Source organism: Nothoprocta perdicaria, unplaced genomic scaffold (genome assembly GCF_003342845.1).
Source record: "Nothoprocta perdicaria isolate Ctin4 unplaced genomic scaffold, notPer1 scaffold_64, whole genome shotgun sequence".
NCBI classification, from domain to species: domain Eukaryota; kingdom Metazoa; phylum Chordata; class Aves; order Tinamiformes; family Tinamidae; genus Nothoprocta; species Nothoprocta perdicaria.
Window position 1 is genome coordinate 2571487 of NW_020455910.1, and position 19001 is coordinate 2590487.

Here is a 19001-nt window from a genome sequence, read left to right on the forward strand (position 1 = left end):
GCAGCTTTCAGAAGGATGTCTAAAAACAAGTAAGAATTAGCAGAATATGGTTAGAAGCCCAAAATGAACAAAATAATTGAAAGGATGTTTAATGCCAAACAGAAAACTTAGTGAAATTAGTGGGTTTTTCCTTTCCTTTTTTTTCTTTTTCTTTTTTACCTTTTTTTTTTTTTTCTGGCTACAAGTTCTGTTGCAACAAATGAGATGATTAAGTGTAGGGTAGCTGAATGTTATAACATTCTGTATCGCTGCAGTATTCCTCAGTTTTGATGAATGCTAAGGTACCATTAAAGAATATAGATTCCATACCAAACCATAAGGATTTGTTTCTTGGTCTGTCATCTCCATGATGTCACTTTCTGTGACAAGTGTTGTAGACTTCCATTCTCTTGAATCAGGTCCATGAGAAGGTTCTTGCTCAGGTTCTCCACCTGTGACAGCCTTGAGATGCTAAACACTTGTGGAATAAGGATATAAGCAGGGATGAGTTGATCCTGTTTCTACATGCATTCTGTTTGACAACTTAGTCCCATAGTCTGTTATAAAAGGGTCTCTTTCCTGGATATGGTGTCTTCCTTTCTCATTTGGAGACTGGAGTAATAGCTACTTATTTGATGTCTGCAAGAACATGATATCTGCAAGATATGGACTCAAATAATGAAATAATAAAATAATAAAAACCAGCCGGTCATCCTAAATTGGTGTGTGTAAATGAATCATTTTATGAGTAGGTGGTAGAGCTACTGGGTAAATTACTGTCTAGTATTTCACCTTAGGTCTTCACTTCAGTTAATTGAATATTCTTGGTATGAAAAAATCCTAAAAGGAATTGTTACTGTATCAGGGGAAAAAGTCAGAGTTAGATAATTAGCTGTAATAATCTGCAAGTAGAGTTAGATAATTAGCTGTTAACCAAAAAAACTTTATGATGAGAGATAAAATGGGTATTTTTCTGCACATATTCCTTCTTTTGAACAATTTTCAGCAAACATTGTCTTGCGAAGTAGATTTCAACTTTTATATAGGCAGTGTGCCAAACATAGCCGAAAGTTTCTCATTCTTGTCAGCATGAGACTGGTCTTATCTACTGGTGTTGCCTCCAAATGTCACAAATAGTTCTTCTATTTATTTTATTTCACTCCATCCAAAGTGTAGAGATCTGGAAGTTACTGCAGGCACATTTTGCTCTAATTGATTTGCTGGGCGTCTGGAAAAGGAATCTTTTTTTAGGGGAATAAGTAAGGTTGAAACTTCCAGAGGGACTTCATTCTAAGTAACAGAAAGTTCCTATTGTAGCAGACTGCAATTTTGAAAGATTGAAAAAAAAGCGCAGATCAGGAAGCTGGACTAGATTAGATGATCTACTGAGATCTCTCCCAACTGAAATTATTCTACGATTTTGTGATTAAAACTTCTACTTAATGTATTGAAGAGCAGAAACTGTGTACGAATGCTCCTACCTATTGCACAGGAAGGGTATTGGTGGAGCCCACACACTGAACTTTCCTCTTCTAAAGATCAGACTTGGTGTCTTTTGCTAAAGAATTGTCTTTACATCCAGATAGCTCTATAATGGAACAGCATGTCAATGTATGGTAGMTAAACTTTTCAAAATTATCCTTGTTGTTATTAAAAGAGCTGTGATGTAATATTCTTGGTATCCGTCAGGACAACAAATTCCAAAAAGCTAATCTTCTCTTTTTATTGTCTACTGTTTTTGAGTTTTGGTTAATTATTTCTCAATTAATATTAAGAATACTTAAATATTTTCATGGAGTGAACTCTGTTATGCTGGACAGAGTATCCCAGTTAGGAGTCAATTATATCTTAARCATGGGAGGACCTAAACAAACTGAATATGTGAATCAAGTGCTTCTGAGGTTTGGGAACATTCAGAACCAGTTAGATTTGGCCAAACTACTTCTGAGATGGAACTAGTATGACCTGTTGTATGACAATGTTGAGCGTTCTTGATATGATTGTGAGGACATTTTGCTCTTTCCTTTAGCTTTTTATTGAAGATCTGCCCATTATTGACAGAAGTTGTTTTTTAGAACTTGCTCTCCTGTCCGATAAAGTTGTGTTGGTGAGCACCTCAGCTGCTCAGGGATCTGTCTCTTGTTTTACTTATTAAAGGTGAAGATTGCAGCCTTCGAAACWGTCATTTGATTAATATGTACTTTCACAGTACTGAAAGATCACTGCAGAAATCTAGACACGGAGATCGTAGCTTGGAATATACACGTGTGTTTTCTGCAGGCTTTGTTTCTGTAATATATATTCATTCTTATTATTTTGACACAGATTTAATTATTGAAATAAATATTCAGTATGGTTCAAGAATTTGCTAGGCTTACATTTGCTTGGCATGCTACACCTCCTGTTGGCTGCTATACAAGTATACTGAGAAATGTGGGTTCTCAGCAGCATGAACCTCAACCTTTGCTGTTTTCTTACCTGACTTGCTAGCCTATTTTGGCTGTGTCACTATGTAGTTTCCAGGAGTGGTTGCTTTGTGCAATGAATTTGACTTAAAATTTTGATTTACAAATTTCATACTGAAATTAAAACCTTTACAATTCTYGTAGTTTTATTATGCTGTGATTCTGTTTAGTTACTCTGTTCTGCTAAAACATTTGTTGTTTTAAAGCCATGTCTGTCTCTATACAACTTTATTTCTGCATGTAACCCTTACAGTACAAACATCCCTAACTCAATCAATGCCATACAGTGCAATGCCACACAACTGTTTTTCCATTGTCAGAATTTGTCATCATTAGATACTTGACTAGACTACAATCCAGTTAGGACATTATATTCTACAGTATGAGTCACGATGTGCACCTGCCTTTTTGGTCATTTTGAAAATTGCTTGTGCATTTAATGGTACCACAAAGAAGTGACTTGAGTGCAAATAATTCATTTGATCTWCAGGCTGTGTGGTAGCTCCAGATCTGAATTGTCAAATAGTAGAGCTTTTTAAGCAAGGAATTTACCTCTTGCTGGCATGGCCTTTGCCAACAAGATACCATTGCTGATGAGCGTAGTAGACTTGAGGATTTGCTGAAAGCTACAGAGAGGATTAAAAACATCTAATGGAGGATCAGGTGAGCTTTCGGTCTCGTTACTGTTTGGATGAAACATCTTCACATGGCATATCCAGAGCAGTAATACTGCGTTGTACTAGAAATTATAGTAGATGTGTGAGCTTGAGAGTCATGAGATGKAGCTGTCATGCAGCTCAGTGCAATTCGTGTGCTGCAAAGAGCCAAATGGACCCTGTTGGCAGGAAACACAGAGGCACATATCCAGAGACTGTGAACATTAGATAGTAAATCTACAAAGTTTTCCAATAAATTGACACTTGGTTCTTGGTTTTGGCAGCCGGTTTTATTGACTAGTCACAGTAAATCAAGAGTAATGTCAATTTAGATGGGATGTGGATTGTGTTTCATATGGGCAGTTGAGGGGTATGCTCAGTTCCTGAGTCAGAAGCAGAGACAGGTTGAAAACACATGAAACTCATTTTGTAGCTTTCGATTGCGACTATTAGCTATGTCAGTAATTAGATATAACTGCCAGATGAAAATTCTTGGTAATAAACTGTCCTTAGTAACAAAAAAGATCTAAGCTTGCATGCCTGAGCAGATGCCGTCAGTGTATGGGACAGYACAGAATTTGGGCCAGATGAGTGTCATGTGAGTTAGACTTAGAATGTGCAAAAACCTGCCTAGACTGCTGAAGTGTGCCAGTGATTTGGGCTGTGCAAGAATAGAAGGAAAGGAAGAGAAAGTCATTCTGGTGGGGTCTGAGGAGACAGCTGTGTAGAATTGCCTCCAAAGTGAGCAAGCAGCCTGGCAAGTGCTCTGGATTGCTTCAACATCGGGTGCTTCTGTGCCTTAGCATAGGACACGACACACATCAGAGAACGTAATTTTAAATCAGGATTTTTTTTCTTATAGCTGTTTTCAATGTGTCTTGCAAACAGTTTAATGTTCTCATTAATACTTAATAATACTTAATACTCCCAGAAAACTTTCTGTGCACCTTTGTGTGTGTTCAGAGGTTTAGGTATGCGAGTTGTGTGCAGTAATGTAGGGCGATTGAGGCTTGTTTTTAATAGTGGAATGGTCTTTCACCAATAACAATTGAATGTTGCTTTTGCTTTAAAATTTGCTTGAGTAAAACTAAGCTGACCATGCTTGTCTGCAAGGTGCATGAGGAGGAAGATGCTTAAGGAACTTGCGTGGAACATTTTCTACTCTGCAGTGGCATTAGGAAATAAAGTTTCTTTTTCATGAACGTTTTGTGGCACTTGCAGCTACAGCWTTCTGGAAGGAGCTGCTGTCATCTTCCAGGAATGACCTTCTGTCCAGAGGGTCTGTGCCTCTGACTTGCTGCTTGATTWCTGTGACTACAAATTAACTGCAGTTGGAAGCCTCTGGTTTAATTTTTTTTTTTTTTTTAAATCAAGTCCAGATCTAATGTTACTGCTTCTCAGCAGATGTGGCAGGCAGCATTCAGCAAATCTGTTAAAAGTGCACTTTTAATCAATGTAAATTGGAAGCAGTTGTATTTTTCGGGATTGTCCATGAGAGGGAAATTCAGCAGAGCTAACTGCACGGGGTGGTCATGTGTAGCGTTTCCAGTGTAATTATTTAGGTGCTTAGGTGCTTCAGTGAAAATAAATTAAGCCTAATAACTAATATCTGTCCAGGGAGAGTGATGGCATGATTGCATATGCTGAATACATTGTTCTCACTACTTATAAAGTGATGATCCTTAATTTTAGCCAGGTTCTAGCAACTGTCTTGCCATCAATATTTGTTGGCATTTGTACCAAAAAAAAAAAAAAGGAAATTATTTCTAGTTCAAAATATATAGGATTTTTCAGGAATAAAGCCACCTTTTGCTTTTATTCCTTTTTTTTTAATACTTATTGAATGCATTTAGAAATATTGTTTGTCTTACTTATCATAATTACTATCTGTAGGAAACTTCTTAGGATTTTCAGSAATATCTTAAGTTTATGAGTTTACCTGTGTAGTCTCTGGCCTGAAAGCTCTTGGGAGCTTTTGGGTGGGAATTCTGCACACAGAATACCCTCCCTTCTCCAGAATTTCACCTGCAAATGCTGGATTCAATTTTTCTCCACTTTTCTCTACAGATATGTGTATAAAGAGAAATAGTCTCTGAGGTTGCACGTACCCTACTAAATAAATCACTGTGGAAGCCACTCTCTGGCCTCTGTTGTGACTSAGTTCATGTGTCGACCTGTTCCTCCCCCTTGCTCGCTATTCACTCCCTAAAGGAAAATAAGGGATTAGCTTATTTAAATTGCTAATATAGATACAACTTCTTGAAACAATGCCCTGGACCTGGATAACATCCTGTGAGCCCACCTCGTTCAGATGTTAGTCATGAGGATGAAATTTGAAGGAGTTTTACCATGCTGTTGCATTTGCTTTTTTATCTTCTACCTTTTTCTTCACAACTTTTTAATGAAAATATCCGTGGAATTTGACAGAAGCATTGTTTTGCAGTTTTGTAGTTGATATTTTTCTCTTCAGGTTATAGAATTGGCATCATCTTTCATGTATTAGGACTTCTTTTATAATTCCCTACATCGTTATGTTTCTGAAAGGAAATTCTGAATGATTCCCTTGGGTACCAGATAATCCTCCTTCACAGGAGTGCTATGTTAGTATTTCCTGAGAAGCGTTGCTTCCTCTCTCCTCATCCCTAGGTGGGAGAAGGATAGTGCCCTGTCTCCAGAAGGGGTTGTAGCTCCATGTCTTGTGGGAATCTGGGTGACGAATCCTATCAGTGCATCCAGCCATTTTCCTCTTCTCTGAGCAGAAGTCTTCTCACATACCAGGATCTTTCTTTGGTTTTAGGCCAAGTGAAATACTGCTGTGTACAAGGAAACATCCTCACCATTTTTCCTTAAGAACTTTTATCCTACCTGGTCGTAGTTTTGCCCTCATTTTTGTTTCCTTATTGATATTTTTTAAAATAAATTGAAGTACCTGTTAGTTGGATATACTGAGGAACAAACACTATATTGAACTCCACCAAACACATGCTAATGTTTGGGCATTTCAGTTTCCAACTGTTGAGTTTTGTGATTTTTAGAAAGAAATTTTAGCTTACTCTGGCTAAACTTACTTTTTTTTTTGTGATTCCAGCATTTCAATATGAAAATACGCTGAAATTCATTGAAGTTTTGATGGTAGTTTTTTGTCATAAATTTTAAGATAGTACAAGAGGGATTTGGAACTTCTGGAGAGGATCCAACATAGTGTGACAAAGATAATTAAGGGACTGGAGCATCTCTCGTATGAGGAAAGACTAAGTGAGCTGGRCCTGTTTTCTCTGGAGAAGAGAAGATTGAGAGGAGATCTGATCAATGTGTATAAATATCTGAGGGAAAGATGAGGGGCCAAACTTCTCGGTGGTGGCCAAGGGTACGAGCTGAAACACAGGCAGTTCCATCTGCATGTGAGGAGGAACTTCTTCCCTGTGAGGGTGCCAGAGCCCTGGCACAGGCTGCCCAGGGAGGCTGTGGAGTCTCCTTCTCTGGAGGTCTCCAAACCCGCCTGGATGCCGCCCTGTGCCCCGTGCTCTGGGTGTCCCTGCTGGAGCAGGGGATTTGGGACTAGATGATCTCTAGAGGTCCCTTCYAACCTCAACCATCCKGTGATTCTGTGAAATCTTAATAACTCTCAAAGCTGAATATGTTTAGGAGAGGTGGGGAATGAACAAAAATAAATGGCGTGTGCACGCTGGCCTGGAGAGGGTTATTTTTGCAAGGCTTACGCTAGCAACGCGATGCATTACTTGATATCAGGAAAAGGAAGGGTTTATGTTATTGCCAAGGGTGATCTTGTGATGTAAGTTGCTGATAGGGGGTCCAGGAGCATTTCTGCAATCAATGTCTCTTCCAGATAAGTCTATAAAAGTTCTAAGAGTCTCTGTTGCTTTTAAAATTTGTAACTGATATGGTGCTTACAGTGTAGCTATAGATATATTGGCACCAAAAATAAATTCACTTGTTGAGTGAATATTTTTATATATTTAGATGAATTTGATGCAGTTGCTGCTGGGTTTTTTTGACGTAAACTAACTCCTTCCATTTTTATTAATGTAGCTCAAGACACGATGATCAATTTCTATAAGTGCTACCAGCCCACTGAAATCTTCCCTCCTTCATTCATTTACTCTTCCTTCAATTTAAAAAATTCCACGAGAGTTTTCAGTGACTTTTTTTTTTAATATATTTATTTACTTGCTGAGTGAAGCAAAACTGTAAAGGGATGACTGTGTCTCTTTTGATAATTTTCAAGAGAATGAAGATTTCTGAATAATCAATTGTATAAAAGCATTGCATAGGGAAATATATTTGCCAAGCATGATTAACAAATAGTCCTTTGATRGTTAAGAAATATGAATATATGTGTATATAAGTATATAATGATGCATTTTTTTTTAAGAAAAAGTGGTGTATTTAGCATTTAGGTATTAGATAGGTATGTTATAATAACTGAAGAATAGATTTTAAAGTTGGTTAGCTGAGATCKTATTTATCTGCGTTTGGTCAGATTTTTATCTGTTTCAGCCAATTTTTGTAGGACTTCTTGCAGATGAATCAAGATTATGCATGGTCATACATGGTCAAAACTGGTGTAGGTGAGAAATTTGGAAGAGAGGAAAGGAAAGGGTGTGGGTATTGACGGAATGGAAGGGGACAGAAGCCTTCAAGCACTCGATTTTCTTACTGTTCCCATTATCAGCATTTAATTCCACACTTTAAATATACTCTTTGTTTTCCCAGATCCTCACTTGCAGTTCCCAAGCGCTACCAAAGAGATGAATCATGCAGTCCTTTATTTCACATTTACTTATTTCTACTATCCTTATATTTCTTCCTATCTATCTTTCTYGTTTTATTGAAAATACTCAAAAGATGCTGCCTTTCCTTTGTATATTTATTTGATCTCTCTCTTATTTATTTGTTTTCCTTTGTATCTGTTCCCCATCCTTCTTCCTTAAGCCATAGGCATTAATCTCCCTGTTTTTTCCCCCTCTTTCTTTTCCTTTTACCATTAGAAACTCAGAAGAGGAAGATAATTCTTTGTGTTCCTCTATGACATCAATTTCTTCTGTCATTTTTCTGTCCTATGTAGAGGCCCTCGCCATGGCTAGAGCCCATGAGCTAGGGCCCATTTTGGGCTGTGTTTCTTGTAAAGAATTGTAGAATCACTATGATTGGAAAAGACCTTCGAGATCACTGAGACCAACTATAATATATGTGTAATTCTCAAATGTATTTGATCAAATTCCAAAAAGTTTTAAGAAAAGGCAAAGGTGAAATTTGCATTTCAAATTTGGAGTAGGAAAAGAGTTCGTAATCTGAAGTCATTAGTAGAATTGAAAATACCTATATGTTCTTAAATAAATTYGCTAGAAAATAACTTATGCTTGTATGTAAGCTGCCAAATTTGAGATGTTGGGAAGAAGAAAGATAATTTAAGTAATTTAAACAACAGAGGAGTGAATGCAGTTTTAAAGGATAATATTGGATMGAAATCTGCATTAACAAGTCCTTATTTGTGCTTCTAATATTTCAATATTAAGCAAATACATGACTATACTACTGGCTGCTGAAGTGACTGTGTGAATGTTCCTCATGTTGGAGGAATTGGTTTCCATCCGAGCTGTTTCTGTTGCTGGTGAAGCCCTGGAGGGATCATGGAAGCAGTTGCTGCTCACAGGTTGCCACAGTCGTGGCTCTTGTTTCCCTGATAGCAGCAGTTCAGGGTGGTTCTCCGAGCCACGAAGGAAGGAGACTTCTTGCTCTTACTCTTTGCCATGGGGTCTTGTAGCTGGCTGTGGCTTTCTGCCCTGAGCATCAGCAGATTTCGGAGCCCTCCTGGCTCCTTGCATTACCTGCTAATGGCAACCAAATGGCAAGGCATGGCAGGTTTAACGGGCTGATTTAGTGGCTGTTGCTGCAGCTTCTGCGAGTGTGTGGTGGGGGAAGGAGAAGGAGGGAGGAGGGGGGGACGCTGCTGCTCCCCACAGAAGGGTACGCTGCTCTGTTGGAAGAGGGTTCCCCAAACCCTGCTCCACCTCTGCCACTGTGGAGATTGGATTACACTGTAGTATCTTGAGCCCTAATACAGAATTGGAATGGATTTTCTGGATTTACAAAAGCTAGAAAAAAGTAACCCTTACTTCCTTTTCTTTTTCCCGATAAACACAGATGTTTGCTCCTTGGTTGGCTCATGGATACATGTGGCTTTAATGACAGCACCAGTTTCTACTTTAAGCTGGTTTCCTCTGGTTTTAGTGGTCTCGATCATCTGTAGTTGTACAGTGACAGCATCTCCATGTTCCAGCTGGTTTCCCCTCTTGGGGCAAACACCATCTTAACATTTACCAGCACCATCCTGGTAATTCCTACATTTATTTTGGCACTCCATCTTTTCCAAGGAGCTAGGTCTTCTACAAAGAAACAAGGCACAACACAAAGAGCAGATATGAAAGTGCTCTGCTTTTGGTGTGATTTCCTCTGCACTACCTTCATGAAGCCAGGGATTGCCTATAGGGTGTCCTTGCTTCTCCCCAAGTTTCTAGCTGCATTTTTTTTATGATTATCTTTTGATCTTTCATCACAGTTATGTGTACCAAAATTTTCATGATCCTATTATTGGGATTGTCAAGTCCCTTCTTTTTTCCCCATTAATGTGCCCACAAGAAATGACAATAAGAGATTCATGAACCTGATTAAAAACTAATAAACCATCTTGCAGAAGCAAGCAAAGAAATGTGAAGTGTAAGTAAGCAAAAGTGTCCTGAGTTGTCATAAATCAGATTTCCAAGAAGAGAATTCTTACCCCATATTTTCTGATTCCTCCCACCACCTCAGTACCTTGAGGAAGTCTGAAGATGAAGGTCCTCAGAGACAGAGCTTTATGCACCTGATTCAGTGTGCTGATGATGTATGTGAAACTGCCCATATATACCGTAAGCTCATAAAGGGAGCTGAGTGCTCGTATGGTAATGTCCTCAGAGCACAGACTTGGCATTTTTATTCTTTCATAGATTGCTTGTGTCAATGTAATGAGTTTAATGATGAGTCATTAATGAGTGGTGAGAGAAGGAGTTTTCAAAGGAAGAGGTAGCAATTGGTGACTGACCTCTACTTAAAACTTGGTAGGAGTTCAGTCTTGGGGCATCTGATGAGCTTTTCCAAAGCCAGTGAGGTTAATTTAGTCTGAACTTCCTAAACATATTTCTTTAATTCAGCTGCAGTTTTAACATGTTCCTACATTGCCTACTTCAGCAGCCACCCATGTCTATAATGTACTCCAAAATAAAACTGAAAACACAGCCCTAGACTTGCTGAAAATCTCAGGTCTTTTTAGCYGCAATTTGTTGCCTTCTGAGGCACATGGTTAGCTGGTGGCTATGGAAGTGAGGCTTCCTTCTCACTTTTGCTTAGAAATTCTTAATGCAGTGGGTGGAAGGACTCGTCTTATGCTTTGTGTGGCTGGATCGAAGCCCAGGAAAATAGAGTCTTTCCCATCTTCAGATTCCAGGTCTTTGGTTTTTTTTTGCAGCCTTCAACATTTTCTCTTGGTATCCCCCAGCAGATAAAGTTACAAAAAACGTCCCACTGAGGCCACTGCTTCTGACTCCATTGACCTTCGAGGACTAGGAATATTATTCTGCTGTAATGATGATCTTTTGTTAGCATCCCCATGTCACAGGCTAATTGATTAAAAAACAATCACAGTTATAAAGTTTCTAATGTGTATGTCCATACACTTGCATTCTTTGCTTGAAAAAGAGTTTTCTGCAAGATTTCTTCCTTTTGGATATTTACTTCATTTTGGCAATTAGTTTTGCTCCTGTAGTAATGCATTTGTTCCTGTTTTGCTAGGTAAGTCTGCATTTTACTGTTCCATTAAAACATCCAATGCACTGAGAGTTTTAAAATCCTTATCAAGTCTCTATGGCCCATTGAAGCTTGCAGTTTGATTGCTTTGTTTTACTTTTATGTTGGTCTGTATTTCTTCTGAAGTTCATGTCTGAATAGACACTCTGCTGAGATTCTTTTTCATCACTGATAATTCCAAATAAATATATAAATATTGATTTTTTTTTCTAAAGCAGGTAGTCTCAGCAGAGCTTRTGTTAAATAAATAAAAATCCTATACAGAAGTCTGCCTGTTTTTAGAACCAAAATTCTCCAAATTGGGGTTTATTTATTATTTGTTAATAACAACAAACTTAATTCTGTAGCACAAATAACTGTGTGTTGCTTCCTTAAGACAAGCAAGGGTGTCAGTGTATGTGAGTGTGTGCTATGACTGTTTTTATTCTATGTAGTAAAATTAAAAAGAAAAAAAAATCAAGTTTATAATGGCTAACTTCCTTTTCCCTTATTCTTCCTGTGCACCATTCAGAATTTTGATAGTTGTCAATGTTAAAATCCATAACTAGTCAGACTTTTTTTTGCCTTACCCCAAAGTATTTGCTTAAATGATGATAAGAAGGATGAAAATTGTAATGGAAAAAAAAGTTGTGTTTGGTTCCTCCATCCCTTTAACTTGTTCTGAAGGCTCAGATTGTATTGTGGGCGTGCAAATGAGTATAAAGCATAAATCAGCATATATTTTATTTGCTCAAGAGGGGAGGTGGGCACATGCTGCCTGAAACTATTTAGGCATTTAAATTATGCTCAGGTTCTTGTAAGACAGTCTCTGGGTTCTAGTAGCAGGTTGCTGGTTTTGTTATTTTGGAAAAAATGAACTAATCGTATTTTACTGTACAGGATATGAGTAATAGCAAAAATTAAATTTTTGGAAACATTTTGCAGGTTCCAGCTTTGCAGTTGGGGACTCTATATAAACCCCTGGAGCCAGCTGGTCACCACTATATTCTTTCAATCACTCTGAGGTGTTGATTTTAAAAGAATGAGTTGCTGTTCCTAAAGTCTACATGCTGAAAATATTTCATAGCAGACCTGTGAACTTGCAAGGATTGGTTATATTGGTGCCTGCACATTGGGGTATAATATGGACCAATGTTTTCATTCAAAAACAGCGAAGAAAACTATTTTCTTTAATGGTATGCCAGATTTATCCAARTATTTCAGCAAGTCTATATTACAGTTTGTCAGCAAACTGGGTACAACCAAAGTGTATTTAAAAATCATTTAATTAGGACAGATTCATTTTCACTCCATGCCACTACACAGCAAGACTTGCTTGTTCATATTTCCTTAAATTTATCCTGGAATTTGTCCAAGTTTAGCTTTAATGAGAAACCTATCCCGCTAGTTACATTAGGATTTATTTTCCCCTGGAGAGGAGTGTTTGAATTGATAGTTTTTTAACCTGTTCAGTTAAATGAACATATGTTCAGAGCTGCATCTTAACTCTTAAGTGTAAAAATCTGAGAAATAATTATTTCTATTATTGTTACAGTTTTAAAGTGTGGTGTTTAAGTAGTGGTTTTAGATTCCAACTGTGCGTCATAACTGTTCTAATGTGGTGATGAGTTTTGATATGAAGTCCCATTCAGTTGCTTAACGCAAATTTAATGATACGATATCAAAACACGGTTCTGACTTCGTTTACTGAGAAAAATATTTGTACTTGTATTTCACTTATTGCTTGAACGTATCTCTTGGGTTGTAAAACTTGGTTAAATATAGCTCAGTTCCTTATTCATGATGGATTTTCTGTATTAACAGGTGCCGTTTGGTAGCAAACTTGTGTTTTAAAGTCYTTTTAAATGCATTATTTGTATTCCAAAACTATTATAATAAATTCTGAATTATAATTACACTTTCATCACTAGCCAGGTCTAGTTAAAATTTCCTTTAAGCAACATTTGCTGCACACATGGTATAATACATCTCCACCCCTCCTTTTATAGCCTTGATTTTTTTTCCTATAAAAAAGCATTTATTTTCTTCAACTTCCCTTTCCCCCTAAATTATCTTAAAAGGAACAGTGCACTTAATCCCTATGGAATTCTTAAAGTATAATAAGCTTAAAATTTGCATCTTGAAAAAAATTATTTCATACACTATTATTGCCCATAGGGGAATTTTTAAACAAAACTTTAGAATTCCATATTTAGCATAGTTATGTACAGTAGTTCTAATATGTATTTTTAGTCAAACTTGGACGGGATGTTTTTCTTGCCATCAGCTTGTGTGCTCTTGTCGTAAGTCTTCAGAGAGCTCCCTGCAGCTCCTGAGCTTGTTAACACAAAATGTTGTTTTAGAGCAGAAAATTGTGTAACAGTGTTGGAGCTGAGCTTGGCTGAAAAAGTTCCTCTGCCATCTCTCTCCCCTCCCAGCTGAACTTCAGGAAACTCAGCTTTTGAAATCGTTGGACTTCTTTTTTTTTTTTTTTTTTTTTAACATTTAATACTGTACAATAATATTCAGAAATGACACAAAAATTAGAAAATTTAATGTATTTAAAGGCATAAAGGAAAAAAAGTTACAGTGCTCTTCTGCAATGAGATGAGCAGTGAAAGGTCCTGGGTTGAATGGCTTGAAGAAAGAGGTGCCAGGAAACAGTCTGACTGATGTCACCATGCAGTGCACTGCTTTCCACTTAATATCAGCAAAAACCTTGCTTATCTTCATATCTAGTCTTTAGGCCTCAGTTCTGCATAAGCCTAAGTAAGTTGGACTATCTTTTTAATCCCAGRCTTTAAAATCAAAACAAAAATTGTCTGTTTGTTTTCTGTTTTTGTTTTGCAGTGAAGGAGTTTTCTTAAGTATAAAATTGTGTCTCATTGCTGATATTTATGAATTGCACACCTTGGATTTAAACACCTCTAGGGAAGCAAGTTTAGCTACTATCTCTCATTATAAAATGCCCCTGTGCTGCAGAATGTCCTCTGTGCTGCCTATGGAATYCAGGATTTATCTTGCAGTGTCGGGCTGGAGGATATAGGGGTGTCCACGCGAAGGGGTGTGTGAGCAGGTGAAGCAGGAGATCCGTTTGCCTGGGTTCCCACAGGAGAGAGACCACCACAGGTCCCTCGTGTGTTACCTGTGGTAGGAATGGTCAGAATATGCTCAGGGCTCTTGGTGTCTTTCAGCTGTCTATCTGAGTTGGAATGTTATTGCTTATTTATTAGTTATTATTAACATTATTGTTTTGTCTGTCTGTAGGGCCATTCTGATTTTCTGACAAGCTTATTATCCGAACTCTTCTGGAAAACAAAAAAATGATTTTTAAATTTTTAAATGATTTTTCTGTGTCAACAGATAGCGAAGTCTTTTGGACACATTCTTTCTTAGATGGCCGCACGGGTTGTTGGAGAAGGAAGGGTTTGGAAAAGATGCCCTTCTGAGAGGGTGCTCTGTGTTTTGAGGCTCAAAGCGAGAGACTGAAAGAGCTTCAGGAATTTTGTCCAGATACGGCTTATCCCAGAGCTGCTGCAGTATCCCAGGCTGTGCTGCCATGGCTGGAGCAGCGCTCTCAGTTTGAGGTCTGCTTGTGCACTCCTCGTATGGCCATGAGCATCCGACATGGGTAGGACACGCTGAGCTCCTTCCAGCAGAGCCAGTTTCACTGGTCTCAYCCCACCTTAACTGCATGGTGACAGTGACTGCCATAAAAATAATCCTTTAATTTAAATCTCTGCCAAAAACCCTTCTAACAATTTTTGTTCCAACAGAGCCTGTGCTGATCCAGAACACTGTGATTCTAAATTTCTTTCAGTCATTGGGCCTGTTTTCTACTATCTGAAGGATATTCCTACTACTGGATGAGGCTGATGGGCTCTCCTGTGTAATCTTGGGGGATTTCAATGCATCCGWGTTTTCTCAGCGGGTGACATTTGAAGTTGGAGGCACCGCTGTGTCATTTAGCTTCACTGAGTTGCAGCTTGGAAGTAGTTCTGTTGTGTTTCCTAAAATCTTGGTATAATGCCAAATACTATCTCAGAAGACTAAAATGTCCAGCTTTACTTGTTCTTTATCATTCTTTCCCTCTTTACATTCATTTTCTGAGATTTTTTCATGAGGCTCTTCTTTCACAGGAATCAACCTCTATTTAGTTATTTTTATTTTTAGTCTAGGGCAGTGGAGTTGGCTTTTGTGGACAGGCTTTGTCTCCCAAATCTGTGGTGTAGACACCCACAGCTGAAATAATTTCTGTAATCTCTCTTTCTTGGCAGTAAGCAGAAACAGGGAGCTGCAGAAAGCAGTTTTCAGAGTTTGTTTAAATATTAGAAACCATCTTTCCACTGACCAGTTTCTGAAATCAGGGAGCCACCTGCAGAGTCTCTGTTCTATCTAATATAGTCTGTGTGATTTATATGATCTATAGGATCCATCTGATCTTATTTATCAGTGTTAGACCACATGGTTTCTTGTGGAGGCAGAGAAGAGATAGGATACGCTGTGCCTGCTTGCGACAGCTCCTGGCATGGTTTTATTTTTTGTTATGGAAAGAGCCATCCGTTGTCTGCAAGGGGACACTTTCCCTTGTCAACTCCCCCAGAGGCTGTGGAAAACGATGCTTTTATTCCACAACTAGAGGACTATGTGAACAGCTTCAGCTGAGATTCCCAATCCTCATGTTGTTAATATTTGTGTAGCTTTCAGTTCATTCCGAAAATCTTCTACTGCAGAAGATTCCCCGAATTCTTCTCCTACCTTTGTGTCCCACCCCTAGTGTGTTGTGCCCTTTTGAATGGCTGTTTGCTATATTTCACTGTTAACAAAAAGAAGTCATATATTTTGCTAAAAATGGCCTTTTTCGATAGGAGAGCAGTGGACATCTGGGTCTTCTGGTTGATGTTTGATCCCCTTTCATATGGAATAAAATTAYCTTACCTTCATAAGACAAGTTTATAATTATTTTTCCTCAATGCTCATAGGTTGCCAGCTAATGTTTGTAYGGTATGGCTTTTAAATATTTAAAATGTATATTCCCATGATGTTTAGAGAATATCTTAGAGGACTGAAAGACTGGATGACAAGTATGGATACATAAGGAATATTGAAACTATTTTCACTGCCAGTGAATGGCAGTGAATAAGTACTGTTATCCTAGTAGTTTCCTAAGGACTTAAGATGATGCTGAGCAATCTAATATAGAGTGAAGGGCACTAAGAACAGCCAGGCTGTGCAAAAGACTGTCCTATAATGATCATGTGTAGATGAGCTAGGCAATACGTCAGTGATTGCATTTTGGAGAAAATAATGGTAAATATCTTGGAAAGGACATCTCGGTGGTGGAGCATGAGGTGATTYGGGGAAGCAAAATCATGTTTAAAATAGGCCATAGGAAAAGGCTGCAAACTGGAAATGCTAAAGAGCTTTTGCAGTTTTGTTGAATGCTTAATTTCAGGTGATTGTGTGCATATTAGGAAGCAGTAAGTTATTGATATTACTAGAYTAGATCTAGTATCTTACTGTTGGTATTGGACTACATTGACGTAGAGAATGTATTTCCTAGGAGGAAAATAATCCATTCTCCTTTCTCAACATAATAGGATAAAACAGCRTTGAAAAAATATTGCCTATAACCCTTTAAGTTAAATATTCTCAGAAAATTCAAATTTTGGAGATTTTTATTCTATATATTAATGACTTTACACGATTAAGTAAGTGGCTTTTATTTTGGTGGGAGCGCTTGGAAATTTTTAAAATATTTGAAACCAAGAGCTACTAAGATGAAGACATATATTAGTTACCCATATTTTATAGGATGTAAAATACAAAATCTAAGCATGTAACGAAACTTCTTTATTAGGAAAAATGTTACTGTAGGTAGGATGATGAGCTCTTGTGAGGGGTTACTTTTTTTGAAAATCTGAAATTTTCAAGAGATGCAATTCTGTCTTTAAAGGCTAACTGCTTATAGTCTGATATTCTGTCTGATAGTCTGACTTAAGTTCAATTGTCTTAATTGTAAAATTGTTAATAGTATGCACCAATTAATGATTTTTCTTTTTTTTTTTCTCCTCAATATTTTCAACAGGACCAAGCGAGCTCATGTTCCCCTCACGGAATGCATATTTGAGCTTCCTAATTTGACAATTCAGGCAACAAGAGCTCAAACCCTTTTGCTTCAAACTATTTATCAGAGCTGGTGTCATCCTGTTGGAAATGTCAGTTCAGTGGTGGTAAATGAAGCTTTGCTGAATGAGATTTTCCAAACTTCAGGTAAATATGYGATTGTTTTGGCTAAATATGATACATTCATGTCTTTATTATGTTACAGAGCACTGCCAGTGAATGTGCATACAACCTTTAAATCCAGGTTTTTACTTGCAGTTGTTAACAGACAGAATGTTTTTGTGTGCATATGGGTATTTATAGCTTATGCTTAAAATCCAGGATGTAAGCTAAGCCACCAAGCTTCACTCCTTGGCACCAATTTCTGGATGCATTTAATTTTCCCATACAGGATAATTTTTCCATACTCCCTCATTTGAAACATCCACCCTTGCTACCTTATATGGTGTAATGYTGTAACTTAAGATCATTCAAAGGTGAAACTGTTGGATGAAATAAAAAATACTGGATTATTAAGGGCTTTATTAATCAAGGACATTTTGTGGCACACAGAGGTGGATTTTTTTTTAAAAGGCTGCAGATGTTTTTAATCCAGTTTCATAAATAAGTGTTTCTTAACTCTTTGGAAACTGCTGAAGATATGCAGGTCTCACAGGTGGTGAAGGTGGTAAGTAATAAAATTGGTTATGTGATATCCTCTTGGAAACATTGTTGGTTGTTAGGAAGAAAATAAACATTTGTTTAACAAAACTGTCAATAAAATGCTGAAGTTATCACCCATTTGCATACTTAAAAAATTTACTGAATTTAGATGCTGTTTAACTCATAGGTAAGTTGGAACATGTTAAGTTTACTAAATCCACTACCATGGATACCTTCTTTAGTAAGAATTTTGCAGGGTATTGAATGCTGGCAAGTTCTAGTCCATTCTAGTCCTTCCCATATATGAATGAATATGTTTATTCTGGCTAAAGTGGGAAGTAAGCTCATTTTGCTTTCCTTCTATTCTCCCTGTGTGGTATACAGAACTATTTCATCCTTGTGAGGTTTTAATTAGAAAGATGCAAGAAAAAGCTCAGGAATTTCTCTTCAGAAACAGGGAGAGACTCTTGCATGAAGATGTCACWGACCTTTGGAGAAAAAGGTGTAAAGCACATGAGGTAGTAGAAGTTTGCTAGATTTTCAGTCCAGATCCTTCTGACCTGGACTGTTCCACCTTCAAGAACAGTAGTTGATTTAGAATTAGTCTTAGCTGGTTCAAGAAATTCCTTATTTTTTCAAAGACTGAATAGGATGAGGACTGTCAGAATTGTAATTTTGTAATTTTCTGRGTAGAAACTGTACTAGTTCTTTGAGTTCTCCAGAATTCTTCAACTTTTTTAGTGCAATGCTCAGTTTTACTGCTGTACATAAACATCCATTCATTTTATCCATCAAAGACTTGTTTGAGCCTTTTTCTTGTTTCCCATGTTTTATCAGAAGGAAATAAAAGGGCAAGTTACTCTATAATCTCTCTTCTGTTTCATGGAGTCAAACAGCAGTGAGTCATAGACCTGTGGATACAGTGAGTCATAGACCTGTGGATACAATCAGGAGGCTGACTGTATCAGGACAGACTGATGTCCTTTAAATTCCTGTTGGAGATTTCTAAAAACGTAGGAGCCTGAATACAGTGACATGTAGCCCCATGTCTGCATCAATGTTGCCGCTAGTCTGTAGAAGTAAGTAGGTAGGACAGATGTAGAGTGAATTCTTCTGCTACTTGGTCTCYGCTTAGATATATCTCCCTCCCTGCCTTTCTCCTCCCATCAACTTCCTTCCTCCCTTCAGCTAATAAGGTTTATTGTTGGAACCTTTAACTACTGAAGACTAATAGACTAATACTAACAGATTTTGACTAGCTTATTCAAGGATCACAGTCTTCAAGTGCATA

General features: G+C 37.7%; 1 protein-coding gene across 1 annotated transcript in view; it reads left to right on the forward strand.

Annotated features, from left to right (window-relative positions):
* The window catches only part of VPS13B (vacuolar protein sorting 13 homolog B), a 399744-nt gene that overhangs the window by 63288 nt on the left and 317455 nt on the right, over positions 1 to 19001 (forward strand). Inside the window, exon 16 of the mRNA XM_026049995.1 lies at positions 17031 to 17215. Within this exon, the coding sequence (XP_025905780.1) occupies positions 17031 to 17215 (185 nt within the window). The remainder of the gene's footprint in view (positions 1 to 17030; positions 17216 to 19001) is intronic.